This window comes from Stegodyphus dumicola, chromosome 7 (genome assembly GCF_044657685.1).
Source record: "Stegodyphus dumicola isolate Sdum_Otavi_A_Nest chromosome 7, ASM4465768v1".
NCBI classification, from domain to species: Eukaryota; Metazoa; Arthropoda; class Arachnida; order Araneae; family Eresidae; genus Stegodyphus; species Stegodyphus dumicola.
Window position 1 is genome coordinate 196,379,460 of NC_140774.1, and position 21,505 is coordinate 196,400,964.

Genomic DNA, 21,505 nt, shown 5'->3' on the forward strand with positions numbered 1-21,505 from the left:
CTTGATTTTAACTTGCATAGTTTATGGAGCAGTACATTTAGAAGGTTTGATTTTTCTATCAACGAATAATTTCTTATTGGCACTTAGAAGATTCCTAGCACATCAAGGTCGACTTTCAAGAATATATTTGGAACTTTACTGAAACCAAAAATTAGTTGAAAAATATCATACTAGAAAGATTAAAAACATCTCTTTCTCCTATTACCTTGGTAGCTTATTCTCCCAGCAACTTCATGGTGGGATGAATTTTGAAAGAGTTAATTAGCCTTCTAAAACAAATTCTGAAAAAAGATTTAGGACAAGTGTCTTTATCAAGAAATGAAAGCTATTTTCTGTGACGATGAGACCTCAAGCCTACGTCAGTGAAGACCCAAAGGTCTTAAACCCATTAATGGCTGATTTATTTTTGAAAGAAAATTTTACACCTGTTTTTTTTTTTTTTTTTTTTTTTTTCATACAAAAACTATTTATACGAAACTGGGGGGGGGAGATTCATTTACAGACGAAACCTGATGACAGTTTTTCAAGTCAGGTTATGCAATAATACTTCGAACAACTGCACGAAGGAACAACAGTTAGAGACATACCTTAATGTAGGAGATATAATTTTAATCTGTACTAACAACCTTAAAAGATTATACTACATTTTCAGAAGAATATTACTTATCTACATCAGCAAAGGTAGAATAGTTGACTGCCAAAATGAAAATTAAAGCAAGACTTATTACTAGACTTATCAAAAGACTATGTCCTTTAGAAGTAGATGGTCGAGAAACATGTCGCAAATGTAGAGAATGGTACAGATGACACAGAACTACCTAACAAGCCAAGACAATCCTGATTACCATCCAGTCACAATTAGAATTGGACATGTTATTCAACCATTTCCCTTTAAAAGATATGCGCAAGGAGAGTTGAAAAGGGCCTTAAAAACTTGCTGCAAAATTATCATGTGTTAGAAACATGCTACACTTCAACTTCTTTCTAAAAAAAGTATTGGTTTACTTTAGAGTTTCAAAAATGCCAGAGAAAAGAATCATCACATGTATAGGCAGTGGAAAATGTCTATTCAATGTTTAGACTAATTTTGTAACTTGTTATCAATGTTATGTTTCAATATAGTTTTTAGTGACGCTGATTGCCGTACTGAAAGGTCTGGGTTCAAATTCAGAGAAGGCACCAATGTTCGCAGGCATATAGTGTCTGCACGGCAAGGGAAACTCAAAATACAGCATGATGAAATCCTCTCAAGAAGCTGGTGGTAGGGAAAAAGGGATGGGAGAGTCTTGGGTTGTCAACCTCAATGTCTCGGTCCTCAGGTGTCCCCCCTCGGAATTACACTTCTGCAGGAGCTTAACGATTAGAAAGTGTCAGCGATACCTAATATGCCTAGATGGATGCACAGGTGCTGAGCCTACTTTAACCTGTACCTGTTTTAATATCATTTGTTGTCATACGGCCTCTGCTATCTTTTGACTAGTTTTCATAGTTTTAATTCAACATATTTGTAAACAGTCACCCCAGAAAGAAAATGTAGGCTCAAATTTACTACTGAAATGAAAAGGTCTATTTTTTAAGATCTAAAAGGCAACCTAAAGTTAATTTTTGAATACATTCCTTACAGATATTCAATGCAATTTTTTGGTTTATAGATTGCAATGAAAACACAATTATATATATATATATAATAATAATAAAAAGCAGAATATCCCACAAAAATAAGTATTTAATTCATACCTATCATCATAACATGTCATTCTCTTGCCTTGAACTCTTCTGGAAGGAGTGTACACAACATGCTGTGTTCTGTAGAGTTCTTCAAGTATTTCCTGGTCTGTTGTTGAGATGGGCCCAGAAGTGCAATGCCGCCGATAGTGAGGGACAAATGTTGTTACTTGAGAATGGCCTCGATTTAAGAAATAATCGACGCAGATTTTTATGCCTTTACATGAGAAAGTATTGTGTGTTTTCCCATGCCTAAAAATTAGATTTGTTAATGCTTGAAATAAATACTTTTTAGGGGGTATATGTACATGCACACATATATCTAACTGTAATTAAAAAACCTGGATGCTAATTATTAAAAGAACATTTCTGTACTCATGTCAACAGCAGACAGATAAAGGAAAATGAAATTCTATTTATTTTATCAATTTCTTAGAAAAGCTGTGAAAGGATTGGATTGGATTATTTAAATATGGCAAAGCACACAAGGGCTATCTGCCTAAAGGGAGGGATGCCTTCGTGGAGGACTTTCTAAGGGAAACTGGCTCGTATACACGTTACACATGGGAAAAACCACGAAAACGCCCATGCAGCCAGCCCGTTCATGGGATTCAAACCTCGGAACGAACTACCAGTGTTCAGCGTCTTTACCGTTCGGCCGCCGGTGGGCCTCAAAAGCTGTAAAAGATAAATTATTATAATTTAAATTACACATATATGCAAGGACTTCAAATACTAAATCCCCTCCTTTTTTTGAATGATGGATTAGTTTCAATCAATTTTTAGTTCAACTGTCCCTCATCAATCAATACAAAACGAGAAAATATCTGATCTAGCACGAATTCATTCTAGTACACAGTTCTTACCTAAAATTGTCTCTTTTTCTTCGAAAACCTAGACTGGTTAGGTTTATGTGATTACAGCAAAGCCTCAAGGACTATCTGCCTAAGAGAAGGGATGCCTTTGTGGAGGACTTTCTAAGTCAAAAACCTAGAATAATATTCTTGTGAACATATGCACTGAATGTAACCCATCCCCCTTTGTAGAATTATTTGTTTCCTCAAGCATTTCCCATGCACACATACTGTTTCCCTTACTGTTGGCCAATTCAGTAAACCATTGTTTGAAAGCCTGAGAGAAAGCTTTAAATAAACAATTCAAAAGACAAGAGCTTCACACATGTATTTTTCAGGTTCCCTTGCAATGAAAGGTTAGGTTCAACAGAAAGAAAAGTTTAAGGTTCCTTCACATGTTATACAACAAATATATTTAAAAATTTTTAAATGTAGTTTGAAATCATACATGTGTGTTATATGCCGCAAGATCGGTACTTAAAAATTCATACACTGCTCCACTTTATAAAAGTAATTAATAATAATTTGCTATCAAAGGTAAGTGATTTTTTGCATCAGCTTAAAGAAGTAGCTAAGTATAAATAAATGTAATAAATGATAAATAATTTTTCAGTAACTAGAAAAAAAATTACGCAATTTTTTTAAATAACCGTTTGCAGAAAATAAATTCCAATGAAAGTTAACTGATTATAAAAGTGATAGAAGAAACCAAGTATCTCCGATTTTATGTTTTTAAGAAGAATGGTTCATATTCAGACCAAAGTAATTTTTGAACTACATTGTAACAGCAACTGACATCTATCAGATTCAGCAACAGTTTTCAAATGTTTGATTATAGCTTAATTTTCTGGCTTAAATCGCTAACAAAACATACACTGCTGTTAAAAATACAAACCATGTCAAATAGTCCAGCTTGTTGAAATTCACAGAAATTCTAAATTTAATTTACATAGGAAGAAAGATTTAACTGCAAAAGTGAGGTAACAAATAAAATCTTGAAGCAATTTAGAACAAGTTTTATGTCTTGTCCTTATACCAACATGAAATTTTATTTTTTTCATTTTTTACAAATCCTTTGTAGAACGAGTTTCAATTTCATTTGTTTTGCAGTTAAAATAATAGTATCATTAATTCCTAACAAATTTCTTAAAATGCTTTCAGTTGAACATCCAAATTTAGAACAGACTATTGACACATTTACTGTTCAAGATTTCTTGCTTTACTGAATTTAAAATGTTAGGGTCTGAATTTATATTTTTGAGATACAATTACTTTATCGCTTTCTCCCGAAATATATGAATAAAAAATATATATACGATAAAAGAAATGAAATGATGTTCAAAGTATTTACTGTTCTGTCATCCTAGTTTCTTGTAATACCCAGCCTTAATATTAGTAATTTTCCCACTAACTATTTATTTGTTTCTTTAATTTTTGTGGCATATTTATCAACTATTATTATTTAAATTCTACACATAATTGTCATTAATTAAAGTTAATTTGTTATTATTTAGTATTTACTTTTATATTTTATTTTAATTACTCACACACTGCTTTAGAAGCAAGGGTCCTGGAATTTGGGAAAATAAATTACACACAGTATTTTAGTTGTTCACAATTTCTGATAAATTTTCCAAAAGGTTTCAAAAATTTTAATTTAAAATTAGGATTTAAATGCAACGCAGAATCCGAATTTAGGATGCAGTGAATATGCTTGAATTATAGATTAATCACTAGAGTATAGGTTTGAGCTTATGAGAGTCTCTGCTAGTTTGCGTTAAGTCTTCTGACTGCGATATTACTGATCATCCAGTCTATCATGCTCAGGCCTTATTCTTCGAGATGGTGTTGTTAAGGGCAGGCAAGAATACAATGGCATTTCTATTGAGAGTTAAAAGAGCAGGACCTAATAAACTATTTAAAAAGCAGAAGCAATGCTTTTGCATAAAAATTAAAATTGCAATCAGGGCTTGTCAGAAGAATGTGGTCATGCTGTCTTGTGATATCACACAGTAATATGATGGGTGAAAATGTTCTATGAAGAAAGGGGTGTAATTCAGATGAATACTGTTCTGAAAGATTTCTTGCTGATACTCACAAAATGAGCTCCTTGCTTACTTGAAAGATACTGATTGTCAATGGATAGCCCAGGAACTGTTCAGTTAACCACTGAGGCAGCCATATGTCTCAAAGAGGAAAGATGATATTTCATGAACGAATCATCACAACAGACAAAACATAGGTTTACTCTTACAAATCCGGCACGAAATGACAATAAAATAAATGAAGGCATCCTGGTTTATTTCACGCACAGAATTTATACACTCTGCTGCATGCCATGAAAATGACATCCATAGAGTGACACTCCACTATGCTGTACCTCTAAGACAGACTGTTGACCTACTATTAGAATTTCCCATCACAGGATCTGCATTCAACACTCAGGACAAATCAATAGCACTTGGTGATGAACTCCATCATTTTCCACAACAATGCAGGACATTGTACTACAAATACTGTCACAGATCATTTTGTCATACACTGTGATGGTAAACACAGCAGGAACTAAAACATCCAAACTGATGTGAATCCTTGCAATTATGATTTCTGTACAAATCTGAAACCACCACTGCAAGAGAGGTTTTCAGTGTTACAGGGTGGCCAATGTGAGATATTCAACAGAAATAGATATGCTGATGGTGTATAATTCCTCCTAGTAACTTGGCAGAAGGTGGTTGAAATGGCAGGTGATTATGCTACAGCATTATGCATGTTTATACTAATGATAATGGAGATTAATAATAAAACTAATGACATTACTTTTTATCCAGTTAGTATAAAACATCAAAACTATTTCCCTCTTAAAAAATGGTATGAATTTTCAGATAAACTAACTGGATATGCATTTGAAAATATTTTCAATTGAGCAAGATAGAGCTGCTTTACAATTTGTTAAATGCTGCTTAAATTTCTATTTGCTTTACATTTTGAAAACTTTAGCCTCAAAAGACAGCCAGTGAAATCAAAGACCAATTAATAGACTTATATACATATTTCATTTCTATATAATATTATTATATTTTATATAATATATATTAATTTCGTCACAAAGAATAAAAATTCTGGAACATAAAAAGGTGAAAATAAACAAAATATCAAACTAAAATTTTAAAAAATACATCATGTGGATATTTTATACATAACATGCTACTACAACAATACATGAAACAGCAATAACATTTTAATAATTAGGAATGCATTACAACCATACTTAAAATTTACACTAAGTATTACTATATGATATTTCATTGTTTAGTTTGATTTCCTCTAAATTTAAATACTGATATAAAATCGATTAAAAAATAGTAACTATGACTTTGTAACTAAATTACCATTTATTCTAGTTTAACACGTCATTAATGACAATAACTGACAGCAGTTGACAAAAGGTTTAAAAATTTAGTTTCTTTGAATAACATGCTCATTCAGACACTTACTCTCTGGCTACATTACTCCCATCAATAACAACTGGCCTCAGCAGTCTTGGACCCATCGGAATGGGAGATGGGACAGGTGTTTCATCAAGGGCCACAACTTCTAGATCAGTAGATGTACCATTTTGTATACTGTCTTGGTTTTCTCGTTTCTGTTCATTTTCATCTGGATTTGTCAAAGGTATAAAATCCCCAACTGGCACAGCAACTTCTTTCTTTCTCTTTTTAAAAGCCTAGAGATTTTAACTAGAATTATTATAAACTAGGGAAATCTACACATACAATATAAAATGTATATATATACTCTTATGATCTATAACTAACTGAGCTGTGGTAGCGTCTGAAGTCGAGACCTTCTTGCTTCATATGGTCAAGCTGCTCTAACCCATAAGCTACCAATTTTTATGCAATATTACAACACTAAATTTTATAACAATATAAAATCAAATTTCCTTTATTCAGACATGTTTCATTCAGATTATTCACCTGATTCTTCCGTCTCTGTTTACGTCCACCTTGATTTTTTATAGGTATAAAATTAGCACACGGCACTGCAAGCCTTTCTTTCCTCCTTCTTTTAGCAGCCTAGAGATTTTAACTAAAATTACTAAAAATAAGTATACACACACACACACAATATTAAATGAAACATTTAAGCATTCTTATGATCCATAATGAACTTCATTGTGTTAATATCCAAAATCAGGACCCTCTTATGGTGAAGCTGCTGTAATCCACAAGTCACTAATTTTATATAATGATGTTCAGTGAAATTGCAGCACCAACAAGGACATGAGTTATAATCCTGACATTTAGAAAACAATGATATGCGACATAACATAAAAATGATAAAGTTGTAAATGAAAGAAATGTGCTAATTCAATATTTTGTACATCAACTTCTAACAATTATAGCAGACTAGACATGGTTTAGTACTAGCCAATGAATACGCCTCGGACGGTTGTCTGTTAAAAGTCACTGTAAGCAGATTCCATTACATCTATGGTAATGTCAGATGCTAACATTCAAGAAATGTGCTTGATACGCTTTAATAAGTATAGTGCATAGTAGTGCTGGCTGCAATATCATTAGTCTCAGGTTCTAGTCTCTTGGGCAAGGTTTATAAGCATATAATATTTGCATCGCATGGGCCCACTTAAACTACTAGCAAGGTGGAAATCCTTTTGAGAGGTTCATTGGAAGGGAAAGAGAGACAGAAGACCCTTGGCTGTATTCCATGGGATATTCCCCATCAAATTTGGGATAAAGTTGTACAGTTAGTGTGGTAGGAACTATACCTGTAAAACCCTTGTTGAAGATCTGGTCTCTTACCCACTTCTTCCTTGTGCAGGCCAAAAAAGAGATGGTATTTTCTTGTTACAGATATCCTTAAGAAGGTCCTGGAGAAGCAACAGGATTTTTGGCTTCAATACTTCTTAGATGTACCTTAGATTATTCACAGTGCACATAATCCATTGAATGAAACATCATACTAACCCAAAGACTTGATGCTCTTCTTAGGTCACTTGCAATACTGCTTTCCAGATGTTACTCTTCACCACAGAGATGAATGAAGGTCTTACTGTCAGGAGTTCAGGAACTGTACCGAAATTTGTTAGAATAGATTACTGGTTAGAATAGATTCAGCATTCCGACATTTTTGCTGTTTATAGCATTGACATTGCTAATTCTAAGGTAGAGGGCTCAAAAGAAGTCACAGTAATGGATGCCAAGGTAATAATCCTCACTGCAGCAATCATTGAAAAATATCACATTACATGTCACTATTACCATAATACTGGACATCTTGCAGCATAATTCATCACTATTGTATGCCAAGACCCTGTCCACCAATTCTGGCATAGCTGTAGGTGCTCCAGATCCTGCTCATCAAGCATTCTTTTGTACATTAATTCCACAAGCACATTACTACACTACTCTTTTGCTCAACATTAGCAATAATCTCGCACTAAAAAGAAACAACTACCGTCAATAATTCTTCATATTTTAAAGCCTATCTGCTGTTCATAAGGTCTCATTATGAACAGCTGATGTATTCTCCAAGACATGTTTTCATGCATTTGGAGAGAAATATTAGTTAACTGCATTGATGTACTCTTAGAGATTTTCTTTTTATAGCCTCTTTAATAAGCACTAGGTCCACTTTCATCCTAACTGAAAATGCATTCATTCCATTAGCATATGCAATTGAATTTACAATCATTTGCATTCTGCATGATAAATTGTTAAATATTTGGTCAATTTGAAAGCTATTTCTTGGTGTTGCAATTTTACCAAATGGCGAGATATAATAAAACTGTGATTTTAACAATGATATAATTTTTTTTTTTTAAATTAAGATGCACCAACCTTTTTTTTTTTTTTTACTTAGTAAATCTTATTTTCCCCATTAGTAATTATGATCATTATTAACAACTACAACAGACAGGCAGATGTCAGATAGCAGCTTGCCAAATGGTTTCGAAATGGCAGGTTAATCATATGCTCAAAGTTGGAATTCACTTCTACAAAAGTGTATGGCAACAGATTGCATATGTTTCATTATTATTTTTTACACAAGCAGAAACCTAATTAAAAAAAATCTGATGACCATATGATACTCTACCTCTGAGCTAACTAAAAATACTTAATAAAATGTAAAGTATTTATACTAAATTATTCTCTGAATTATTTTCTTGTACACCTCTTAAATTATACACAATTTAGTTCATTTAAACTTATTTTCTTGAATTATTTGAGCTAAACTGATTCCTCAAGGAAAGTTGAAAATGACATCAAAAACTGCAAATTTTGAAATTAAATATCCCAGTCAATTTTTGTCATATGTCAAGTCAAACTTCTTGTATTTTTATTTTTTTCTTAACAAATATAAAACTTTCCCAAATATGAATACAGGTATTTGAAGCCCACATTAAAAGTTAATTTCATTATTTAAAACTCGTAAGTGGCATGAATATTTTCGTTATTTAAAACACTTCTGTATCTGGAAGTATGTCTATAAACAACAATTTAAAAATAAAGACAGGGTAAGGAGGATGAGTTTATATATATATACTTTTTATACTGGCAATTGCAATAAAAAAGGGAGGTGCACAACTAGCTGTCATAGCAGTTCCACATACAAACTTTCAATGCTCTATGGTTAATTGCTTTTGAACTATGCGAGATATATACAGATGTCATGAAAAAAAATCCATTTTACAATACGTCTTACAATAAAGAGTTCTTTATTCTCTCTATACGTACACATCATACAAAAAAATAGTAAAAATGGATATTTCTATGGAAATCTGAAACCGAAATTTTTCATGATTACAATACTTCCTTTACTTTATACAAGAAAGTAAAAAAGAATGAGATAAGGATAATATTGAGATTAATACAAAAAGTACACAGTGAATATTTAGTGTACAAAAGATATTTAATTTTTTGGGGTTACCAAACCCCACAGAGTTTGTCACCAAAAATTTAAGTACTTAAATTTTAAGTTGTAATCATTTAAACAGTCACTTGATGCACTTACGTTTTCAGTACATTTTTCATATTTAATATCTTTTACTGCTGGAGAAGTTATGTCAATCACTGTAAGTACTTCCTCTTCAGGTTTCTTTCTTTTTTTGAAATTTTCTTTATTCGAAGTTTCAATAAGAACACTTGCATCTTCATCATCATCATCAGAGCTATCAGATAATGTGATGACAGGAACAGTTGTACGTTCAGAATTGCTCTCTTCATATTTTGGTATTTTCTCTGCCTTTTTTCTTTGCAAAAATTTCTATGAATATAGTAAAATATCAAGACAAATTACTTTATTTAAAACTGTAAATAAAATTAGTAAAATATTAGAAGCTAGAATATTTTAAGAAAAGAATTAATAAAAAGAATCAGGTTGTTAAAAGAAACAATTGTTTAGAATCTATTTTGAAAGTGATTGCTATAAATTTTCCCAAGAAGAAGGGGGGGAGAAAATGACGATTTGTAAATAGTCTTATCATTTTTGTGAGGGAGGTTAAATGTCATTAAAACTAAAATATGAACTAATAACATGTATGTATGAAATAAAAATTTTTTTGCAATTTTATATCTTTTTTTCCTGCGAAAAAGGTCAAAATTTTGCCGAGGTGGTTAAGTTAAAACATAAGTACCATTTTTAATTCATTCTTAACCCCTTAACTGCCGGGGGCGTATATATACGCCTTGCTCAGCCGACGCATTAACTGCCATGGGCATATATATATACTCTTTTCCAAACTACTATCATTTGCTTTGCTTTGCTACCCATAAAATTATTCGCAAAGCTTTGGAATGCAACACCACAATGACCTTGACAAAGTATGCAAAGGAGGATACTATTTCAGAGAAGCGTGGGGAGAAATTGGAGAGAGGGGTATGTCTAAAGCGATGAAAGTAATGACTGCGCAGTATTAGCTGGTGTTGTTTGAGTAAAACGTATTTTTTTTTTTTTTTATTCTGTGTCCTCCGTTTTCGTTTACTTTTTGTAGAAGGTTCCAGGAATAAAGAAAGATATAATGGATGTTTCAAACCCATTACCTTTTTTGAAATATTTTTTGATGAACTGTTCGTGTTTCATATTGTCACTGAAACTAACCGTTTTGTAAACGAGTATATGAACCAACACCTTGCAAACAAAAAATCAAGAACAAAATCGTGGCATTCAACCAGTTCAGAAGAAATATATGTTTTTTTAGGCATACTGATTTTACAAGGTATAACACTGAAATCCGATACAGTCAAAGTCTTTAATCCGGACCTCAAAGCTACAAACTTTCTGCGCATGCGTCAACGCATAATGCATGAACGCATGTGCATAATACGTTTACGCATGCATGTTTAATGTATAACGGACGGTATAAGCTTAGCTAAAATTATCTAATTATCTATTTCAGTTAATGTTGCAGATTGCGTTCTTCCTTAATCTTCTAATTGGATTCGGCTTATTATTTTTGCAGACTGTTAGAGCAATTTTATAAAAGTAACCTTGAACTTTCGATTATGTCAAAAAGAATTTCCGATTCTGGAGCTACCAAAGGATCTGCAAAGCGAAAGCATGTTCTGATGTCCATCAAACAAAAAGTGGAATTGCTGCAAAAAATGGATGAAGGCATATCCTTTGATTCTCTAATCATTCGGAAACATGTTTATCAATTTCACACTGATCTGCCGGGGGGGGGGGACAACGCGGAGTGCAATGAACTGGAAGTTGATCTGTCAGCACTATCCTTATCTTCAGGGCAGATGTTTTTATTTTATTCAGTTTATAATTCCTTACTAAATGTAGTATTTCATCTTGATGTACTCTGTCTTTGATATGATTTAAATCAAATTCCTCGTCATTATAAATATCACGAATACAGATCAAAATAGTTTTCTGGTTGCAATTTTCTAATTTCGACTATGTGGAATGTACGCTTTACGCATTCGCGCATTGAAAGAAATGTTTAATAAAGTAAACAAATAAACATAAAGCTTTTTTTTTTTTGTAAATTTTGATACCCTTTAGATCATAATTGCTCTTTATTTCATAAATTATAGTTTCATATTTTTAATTTTATAATTTCTGCATGCCATCTTACCAGATTTAAACTGAGGATCTATAATCCAGAAAAACCGATAATCCGGAATCGCCGAAGTCCCGACGAGTCCAGTTGACTGTATTACACTTTACTGGTCTAAAAATGGATTGATCGAAACTCCATTTTAGGGATCTTTTTATTATACTTTTACTCAAAACATTCAATTTTGTGCATTCATTTTTTTTCTTTTATTCTTTATTTTGTTTGAGTTTTTAGAAAGTAAAACTTGCACTTATTTTCACCCTAATACATTGCATAACTACACGTGCCCGTGTGAAAAACCGTCGCACTGGGAAATGAATCTTGTACGTTTTCTGCGGCAGTTAAGGGGTTAATATTATATGGCGAAATATCAAGTTGATTTTGTTTCGAGGAACGTAAATATATAAAAAAATCTGAAAGGCTTCAAATTTTAACTATCACCCAAAATGGCTCTTTTAAAGTTTAAGATGGTTTATCACTAGGTTATCAGTCACCAAATGCAAAAGCAAAATATTTTACAGAATACTACATGAATATACATTCAGACTAATATGGTAATATACATCTTGAGAAGAAAAAATATATATCGTAAGTTTATAAAAATATTTATATTTTTAATTGGACATATAAATTATACACATTTTTATTTAAATCAGTCAGATTAAAAAGTTGAATATATATATTGTTGCGTGCGTACGGGTTCTTAATAGATTGAATGCACAAGTCCAATTAAAGGTTAATAAAATTTATTCTTATCAAAAGATATATAACAGAATGGTGAAATTTTCCTCAGAGATATTCATACAAGTGTTCACAATATAATCAGTAGTTATACTTCAAACTACTATACATGTTAAAATAGAACGCAATGCAAAGAGAAAGCTAATCTGATCTCTCGCTGAACTCGCAACAATAACAACAGCAACTATCTAAACAATTGAACTGAGATTTTCTGTCTCTGGCTTTTTATAGCTTTTAATCGGTCACGAGAAATTTATAGTAATTTCTCCTTCTTTACATTTCTGAGCGAAAAAAAAAAAAAAAAAAAAGCAAAATGAGTGGAATTACAGTTACAACTAACATAGTGTTCAACTGCATTTATTCAATATTAAATGCACATGCTTTTTTGGTGCAGCTTTCTGTTAAAATATGTCTTGTGCTGCACTGCACAGAGAAACACAATGATTTTAATTATAATTTTGGCTTTCAGTAGCGGCGATTTTTGCACCAAAAATTGATGCTATACAATTACAAGACAAAATTACAAGTCAGAGAAGTGCACAAACTCGGTATCCATGTACACATCGACCTATTTTCACTAAAAAAAAAAAAAAAAAAAAAATTCAGAGAATTACGCAAACATGACATTGTGCACTCCCTTGATTTTATCCATGTACACATCGACCTATTTTCACTTAAAAAAAATATCAGAGAATTGCACAAACTTGGCATTGTGATTTGGTAACCCTTTGTCCATGTACACATCGATCTATTTTCAATTAAAAATTCAAAGAAGCAACCAATTCTACGGTAGAGTCAAACAAAAAATACATAATCTCAATAAACTACATTTTAAATCAAACAATAAAATAACATAAAAAAGGACATGCATCTAACCACTACACAAAGCAAATATCCACTTCGCTTATTTAGAAATTTCTGGGTCCTTCAGTCTGTGGCACACTAAATTCCTTAACAGCATCCAAAAACTTCCTAAAATCCGTATATCAGTGTTGTCACATAAATTCACAAAAGTAAGAGTAAAAAATATTCTCCTTAGTGCCAGTATCCTCCGACATTCAACCATACACATTTCCTACCTACAAACAAGACACTTATCATGGCTAATAAGTAAACCTTCAATTACACACCAGTCAATTAATGCACTTTCCCCCTTTCGTTCCAAATCATACAGAAATTCAAATTAATCTTACAAAATTCAGCCATTCTACCGTTTAAAATATGTAGTAAGATTAATATGGTAAGATAGATAAGTTTCAGTACGATTTGGAAAGAAAGGGGAAAAGAGCACTACTTGAACTTGAGTGTAAATGAAGGTTTACTTAGTAGCCATTATTAAGTGTCTTGTTCGTAGGAAGGAAATGCATATGGTCGAACGATAAATGGTGCTACGGAGGATATTTCTGACTCTTACTTTGTGAATTTACGTGGCGACGCCAGTATACAGATTCTAAATCAGCTACTTTTAGGAAGTTTTTGGATGCTGTTAAGGAATTTTGTTTTACTGAAGACATGTTAATTGGTATATAAGGTAAGTGGACATTTCTTCTGTGTCGTGTGAAGAAGAATTTCCTTTTTTATGTTATTTCATTGTTTGATCTAAAATGTATTTTATTGAGATTATATACAGTACAAAGTCTGTAATCCGGACTCGTCGGAACTTTGGCAATTCCGGATTAGGGTTTTTTCGGATTATAGATCATCAATTTAAATCTGGTGAGATGGCATGCAGAAATTATACAATTAAAAATACAAAACTGTAATTTATGAAATAAAGAGCAAATATGATCTAAACAGTATCAAAATTTACAAAAAAAAAAAAAAAAAAAGAAAAAGAAAAAAAGCTTAATATTTATTTGTTTACTTTATTAAACATTTCTATCAATGTAAGTTGCTCCTTTTTTTTTTTTTTTTTTTTGGTGCTAATACTTTTCTTTAATTCTATAAACAGACATAATTTCATGTTCAGTTACAAAGTTCCACTGTTCAAGTCCTGTAATTGCTGTGTCCAGAATACCGACTAACTTGTCAATCGAAATTTTTTCATTTTCAATAACGTTTTCTGTTACTTTCTTCACTATCAGAAGCGCACATGGGTAAACGCTTTACTGGCTTTAAGCGCATGCATAGCGGAAGTGCACACACGTAAACGATTTACGCACATGCGTAAGTTTGTGGCTTTGAGGTCCAGATTATAGATCATTCCGGATAATGGACGTCTGGATTATGGACTTTGTACTGTATTTTTTTTTATTGGCTGCTCCTTTTAAGTGAATATAGTTTGATGTGTATATGGACAAAGTCAAGAGAGTGCGCAATGCCTAGTTTGCGCAATTCTCTGATGTTTTTAAAAGTGAAATTAGGTTGATGTGTACATGGATAAAGTCAAGGGAGTGTGCAATGCCAAGTTTGTGCAATTTTCTGTTTTAAGTGAAAATAGGTCGTTGTGTACATGGATACCGAGTTTTTGCAATTCATTATCTTCTTATTTTGGCTTTGTGCAGCGGCGATACTTGGCACAGAAATTGCCACTATACAAGCCAAAGTAACGTCAAAGAATTGCACAAACTCGGTATCCATGTACCGCCAAAAATCGCCATGGTGTACCCGTAAATATATTTTTACCTAGTAGTTCTCTATTATTGTTAGAACTAAAGTTTTTAGCAATTCCACCATGACTAAAGTGACTACATGTCCCGATTTTGGCGGGACAGTCCCACTTTTTGGAGGACTGTCCCACGTCCGGCTGATTTTTAAAAATGTCCCGCTTTTTAGAAAACATCTACATTTCTTATTTTAAATGTACTGTAAAAATATATTACCCATTATTTATTAATTATTATAATAAATATAAAGAAATAAAAATACATCAATTAAAAAAACACATAAAATGGATGCAGAGTAAACTAAATTAGGCGATGTAACGAGTTAGATTTACTTGGTGGTGCTCTATCATTGTCGCTGCGTCTCGTCAAGGAATATGTATTGTTAACGGAGGAACAGCTAGCATTAGCTGAAGGGTTATTAGCTTTCTACACCAAAAACCGCAATCAAAGTTTCAAATCAATTGATTGTACTGTACAACAAAAAATTTGCATGTGCAAGGACAAAACCCGAAGCAATTACTTGTAATATATTTATTTTTAAAATTGCAGAAAAAATTAGATGCACATTTATATCTGTATTTTATGTTGGTTCCAAGCACAAAGATATAAATTATTTCCCACAATTGTTAGACCTTTTTGATCCAGAAACAGGAATTAAAATTAGAATATTAGATTTTGTTTTCTTGTCGGGGAAACTTCATAAATAATTTTTGATTCAATAAGTACTATTTTAAATTGAGTAATCTGAACAATAAAATTGTTGCCTATTATGAGGATAACACTAACGCAAATTTTGGTGGAAAAGCTAGAAGAGGCATCAATAATGTTTTTACGAAACTTAATGGACATTTGAACCAAAAAATTATTGGAGTAAGTTGTGCAGCACACATTCTACACAGTACTATTCAAACAGCATCTGACTTACTTCCAGTGGATCTTGAAAATATTATTGCAAAAATGTATTCATAAGGTTGATCTTTACAATATGGTAACTGGTAGTTTGGCGACATTTTGGAGGCGATAAAGGTTACTACCGGGGACTTTGGTAATAATGTGAGCAGTACTCAGTTCCGATTACGCATTATTTTGTGTGAGGGAAAAGAGAGATCATGGGATATGTCATGTGATATTAATGGACGAATTACGGTTCTTTAATCGGAAAAGGGGGGAAATCGGGAAAAAATCTGGAAATTTTGTATTTGGCTTTATTCTGTGTTGTATGAAACAGTGTTCGTAAATTTTTGGATCCCATGGCCGTAACTAAAGTGAATTCGAAATGGGTATTTATGTATGTATTAATTTAACGTATGTGCTCATTTATATTTTAAGTAGTGTTTTTGAATTTAATTATATTTTAATTAAATGATAGTTATTTTGTGAATTTTATGTTTGTAGGAATTTGGTATACGTTTTAGTTGAAGTAAACGTGCATGGAAATAATTTAAATATCTGACACTAAATATTTGTAATGGTTGCGGTATGAATTCGTTGGTGATGTGTATAATGTAATAGATGATTTAGAGGTAAAAGTTTTTGGATATTTTATTTATTTTATATGTGGAAATGTTCATATTTGGAAAGGGTAAATACTTTTTCGCGATCAGGTAATTTCATATATGTTCTTTTTACCGGGTTTAAAGATTGAGAAAATTGTCATGTATTTTCGTGAAATTTTTCTAATTTATGAGAAAAAAGCAGTGTACATGGATATAGTGAAGAGTGTGTGCAATGCCGTTTTTGTGCAATTCTGGGATGTTTTTTTAAGTAAAAATAAGTCAACGTGTACATGGTTTAGTGATATTTTAATTAAATGATAGTTATTTTGTGAATATTATGTTTGTAGGAATTTGGTACACGTTTAAGTTGAAGTAAATGTGCATGGAAATAATTTAAATTTTTGATACTAAGTATTTGTAATGCTTGCGGTATGAATTCGTTGGTGACGTGTATAATGTAATAGATGATTTAGAGGTTTTTGGATATTTTATTTATTTTATATGTGGAAATGTTCATATTTGGAAAGGGTAAATACTTTTTTGCGATCAGGTAATTTCATATATGTTCTTTTTACCGCGTTTAAAAATTGAGAAAATTGTCATGTATTTTCGTGAAATTTTTCTAATTTATGAGAAAAAAGCAGTGTACATGGATATAGTGAAGAATGTGAGCAATGCCATTTTTGTGCAATTCTGGGATTTTTTTTAAGTAAAAATAAGTCGGCGTGTACATGGTTTAGTGATATTTTAATTAAATGATAGTTATTTTGTGAATTTTATGTTTGTAGGAATTTGGTATACGTTTAAGTTGAAGTAAACGTGCATGGAAATAATTTAAATATTTGATACTAAGTATTTGTAATGCTTGCGGTACGAATTCGTTGGTGACGTGTATAATGTAATAATAGATGATTTAGAGGTAAAAGTTTTTGGATATTTTATTTATATATGTCGAAATGTTTACATTTGGAAAGGGTAAATACTTTTTCGCGATCAGGTAATTTCATATATGTTCTTTTTACCGGGTTTAAAGATTGAGAAAATTGTCATGTATTTTTGTGAAATTTTTCTAATTTATGAGAAAAAAGCAGTGTACATGGATATAGTGAAGAGTGTGTGCAATGCCATTTTTGTGCAATTCTGGGATGTTTTTTTAAGTAAAAATAAGTCGACGTGTACATGGTTTAATGATATTTTAATTAAATGATAGTTATTTTGTGAATATTATGTTTGTAGGAATTTGGTACATGTTTAAGTTGAAGTAAACGTGCATGGAAATAATTTAAATTTTTGATACTAAGTATTTGTAATGCTTGCGGTATGAATTCGTTGGTGACGCGTATAATGTAATAGATGATTTAGAGGTTTTTGGATATTTTATTTATTTTATATGTGGAAATGTTCATATTTGGAAAGGGTAAATACTTTTTCGCGATCAGGTAATTTCATATATGTTCTTTTTACCGGATTTAAAGATTGAGAAAATTGTCATGTATTTTCGTGAAATTTTTCTAATTTATGAGAAAAAAGCAGTGTACATGGATATAGTGAAGAGTGTGAGCAATGCCATTTTTGTGCAATTCTGGGATGTTTTTTTAAGTAAAAATAAGTCGGCATGTACATGGTTTATGTGTATGTGTTATTTTGAAAAACGCGTAAGGAGTATGGTATTGTGCACTTTTTCCCAATTTTGCAGTGAATATTTGTCATGATTAAGCAGTTTTGTTAGATAAAATTTCTAGCATAAGTGTAATTCGGCTAGTAGATTGTTGGAAGAAGTGTTCAGTAGATAAAAAAAAAAAAAAGAAACATGTCTTTACTTCGTGAAGACAAAATGGCGGCGGGAAAAAAAATAGAGGGTTGCTTAAGGAGAGTTGGTCGCCAAATTTTCGCCAAAAAAACGCCAAGTTACCATAATGTAAAGATCAACCTCATATTTTTATATATATATACTGTGCATGTTGAAAGTTTGAAGGATTTTTGTGAAAGCACAGAAATCGAATATAAAAGAATTAGTGGTCACAGCAAAACATGATGGCTAGCTCTTTTGCCAGCTGCAGAAAATATTTTAAAAATAAACAAACCATTAAAATCATACTTTTTATCACAAGATAAATGTCCAAGAATATAGCAGCTCTTTTTTGAAAATGACACATCACAAATTTGGCTTCAATTCATCCATAACCAAGCAACATTATTTCACAATGCTGTGAAAATTATTGAAGGGGACAAAATTTCAATTATGGAAGTGTCAAATGAAATCAATAATTTAAAAACAAAATTGCGAGAAAGAATTGATAACAACTATGTTTCTTTAGTTATTCGAAAGGACATCACTAGGTTGGGAGAACAAGGTGCCATTAAACGACTTGATTTTCTGAAAGAAGTCAGAAACTTTTATAATGACTGCTTGGAATATCTTGAAGAACGGACGAGGACAATTCAAGGATATTAAAAATTTTCATTGGGTGACATTAAAAAGGGAGATTTTATGGAAATATGTGGAAAAATCTTTTTATCATATGTATTAGTAACCATTTTCCGAAAAATAATATTTGCGAAAATGGTCTTTTTGATGAGGTGTCATTGGTAAAAAGATACATCACTGAAGAAAAAATTAAATGTTGTTTGTCTGCAAATGTGGAGACACACAAAAAATGGATGGAGTTATTCCTTCATTTTAAACAAAATAATATTCCTTATGAAAATATTTTGAAAAAATTGTAGGACACGTGCTCTCCCTTCCAGGAACAAATGCAGCAACAGAGCATGTTTTTTCTAGTATATATAAAATATATGTACTACTGAAAAAACGCAGTTGAACATTTAAACTTTAAAATCTGTATTAAGCGTAAAGTATAATTTGACCAATTCATATGAGAAATTTCATGACATTTTAATAAATTATCCGAATCTATTGCAAAGTATTCATTCGGATAAAAAATATGACAGTGAAAGAAATTCATAATTTTTTTAAATAAAATTTCAAAATAATTAAAAAAACATAATATTCAAAATATAGTTTTTACAAATACATGATTGTATATAATAAATTTTTTTGAATTATTGGTCTGCTTTCATAACTAAATTACAATTCTCATTTCATTCCATTTATCGCCCTTTATCTCAATGGTGTGGTGTATTTAATTATGGCAAAGCACACTAGGGCTATCTGCCTAAGGGGAGGGATGCCTTCGTGGAGGACTTTCTAAGGGAAACTGGCTCGTATACACGTTACACATGGGGAAAACCACAAAAACACCCATGCAGCCAACTCGTTCACGGGATTCGAACCTCGGACCGAACTATCAGTGTTCAGTGACTTTACCGCTCGGCCGCTTTGTTTCAATGAAAATGTGGTCATTTTAACCATGACTATGAATCTGGGTAACACCATTCACTTACCCAGAATCATAACAGATTTATTAGGCTCTACCCAATGACGATTCCAGTTTTTTAGATTCCTTTATTGAACACAGGCACAAATTTGCCATACTTTCCAGCAAAATGGAATTTCTTTCTGGAGCATTCATGAAAACTTTCTATTACTCAGTATTTTTAATGTGACATGCATCATAAATTTCTAGATTAAGGGTGATGAGAAGCAAGCTCTGAAATTTAGCTGATAATAAAAAAGTTAGTCTACCCACTAAAGATACATTTTGGTATCAATCTGACAACATATACGTATAAGATTTTAAACTCCGTAATTAAAAGAATTATTATAATCACATTCATTCGAAATTTTCTGGAATGAAATTTAATGAAATAACAAATGGTCTTTTTGATGAGGTGTCATTGGTAAAAAGATACATCACTGAAGAAAAAATTAAATGTTGTTTGTCTGCAAATGTGGAGACACACAAAAAATGGATGGAGTTATTCCTTCATTTTAAACAAAATAATATTCCTTATGAAAATATTTTGAAAAAATTGTAGGACACGTGCTCTCCCTTCCAGGAACAAATGCAGCAACAGAGCATGTTTTTTCTAGTATATATAAAATATATGTACTACTGAAAAAACGCAGTTGAACATTTAAACTTTAAAATCTGTATTAAGCGTAAAGTATAATTTGACCAATTCATATGAGAAATTTCATGACATTTTAATAAATTATCCGAATCTATTGCAAAGTATTCATTCGGATAAAAAATATGACAGTGAAAGAAATTCATAATTTTTTTAAATAAAATTTCAAAATAATTAAAAAAACATAATATTCAAAATATAGTTTTTACAAATACATGATTGTATATAATAAATTTTTTTGAATTATTGGTCTGCTTTCATAACTAAATTACAATTCTCATTTCATTCCATTTATCGCCCTTTATCTCAATGGTGTGGTGTATTTAATTATGGCAAAGCACACTAGGGCTATCTGCCTAAGGGGAGGGATGCCTTCGTGGAGGACTTTCTAAGGGAAACTGGCTCGTATACACGTTACACATGGGGAAAACCACAAAAACACCCATGATGGAAATAACAAAATGATTCGTATGACAAACAGTAAAATCAATGTTTTCATAAATTATACTCACCTTAACGCATTCTATATTTTCTTTATTACCACATATAGATGCAAATATTACGTCACAGCTGTAGTTCGCAGTACTTTCATCTACTTTTGGCATATTTAATTTTACATTATACCGGGCTTCTAAACTCTTTTGATGTTTTCGAAGTAATTTATGCTCCGCGACTGTTAAAAATATATCCTCCATTTTTGAAATTGGTAGACACACAGACAGACAAGAAAAACAGACTTGTAGATTTGCACTTGCTACGCTTTTCTGCCTAAAGGCTTAATCAAGCTGAGAAACAAGGAGGTTAGAGATCAAGCAAGGTTCCTTGCTGAGAAAGAATATAGAAAAAGTCATTTTCGTTTCAATTCTTTTATTTATCAAGAAGTTCTTTTATTTATTAATAAAAAAATATTTTCAGTTTTGCGTTCTCGACGCCCAAGGGCAAAAAATAAATCTTAGATGT

The 21,505-nt window shown here is 31.7% G+C and overlaps 1 protein-coding gene across 2 annotated transcripts in view; it reads right to left on the bottom strand.

Annotated features, from left to right (window-relative positions):
* The window catches only part of LOC118190566 (putative ribonuclease ZC3H12C), a 43,821-nt gene extending 22,544 nt beyond the window's left edge, over positions 1-21,277 (bottom strand). The window contains exons 1-5 of one of the 2 annotated variants that reach the window (XM_035361303.2): positions 21,058-21,277; positions 9,618-9,869; positions 6,560-6,658; positions 6,077-6,306; positions 1,738-1,977 (exon numbers count right to left, since the gene is read on the bottom strand). In XM_035361303.2, coding sequence (XP_035217194.1) covers positions 1,738-1,977; positions 6,077-6,306; positions 6,560-6,658; positions 9,618-9,869; positions 21,058-21,240 — 1,004 coding nt within the window. In that variant the 5' untranslated portion in view covers positions 21,241-21,277. The remainder of the gene's footprint in view (positions 1-1,737; positions 1,978-6,076; positions 6,307-6,559; positions 6,659-9,617; positions 9,870-21,057) is intronic. The other variant, XM_035361304.2, reaches the window with a different exon arrangement.
* Between the last annotated feature and the right edge of the window lie 228 nt (positions 21,278-21,505).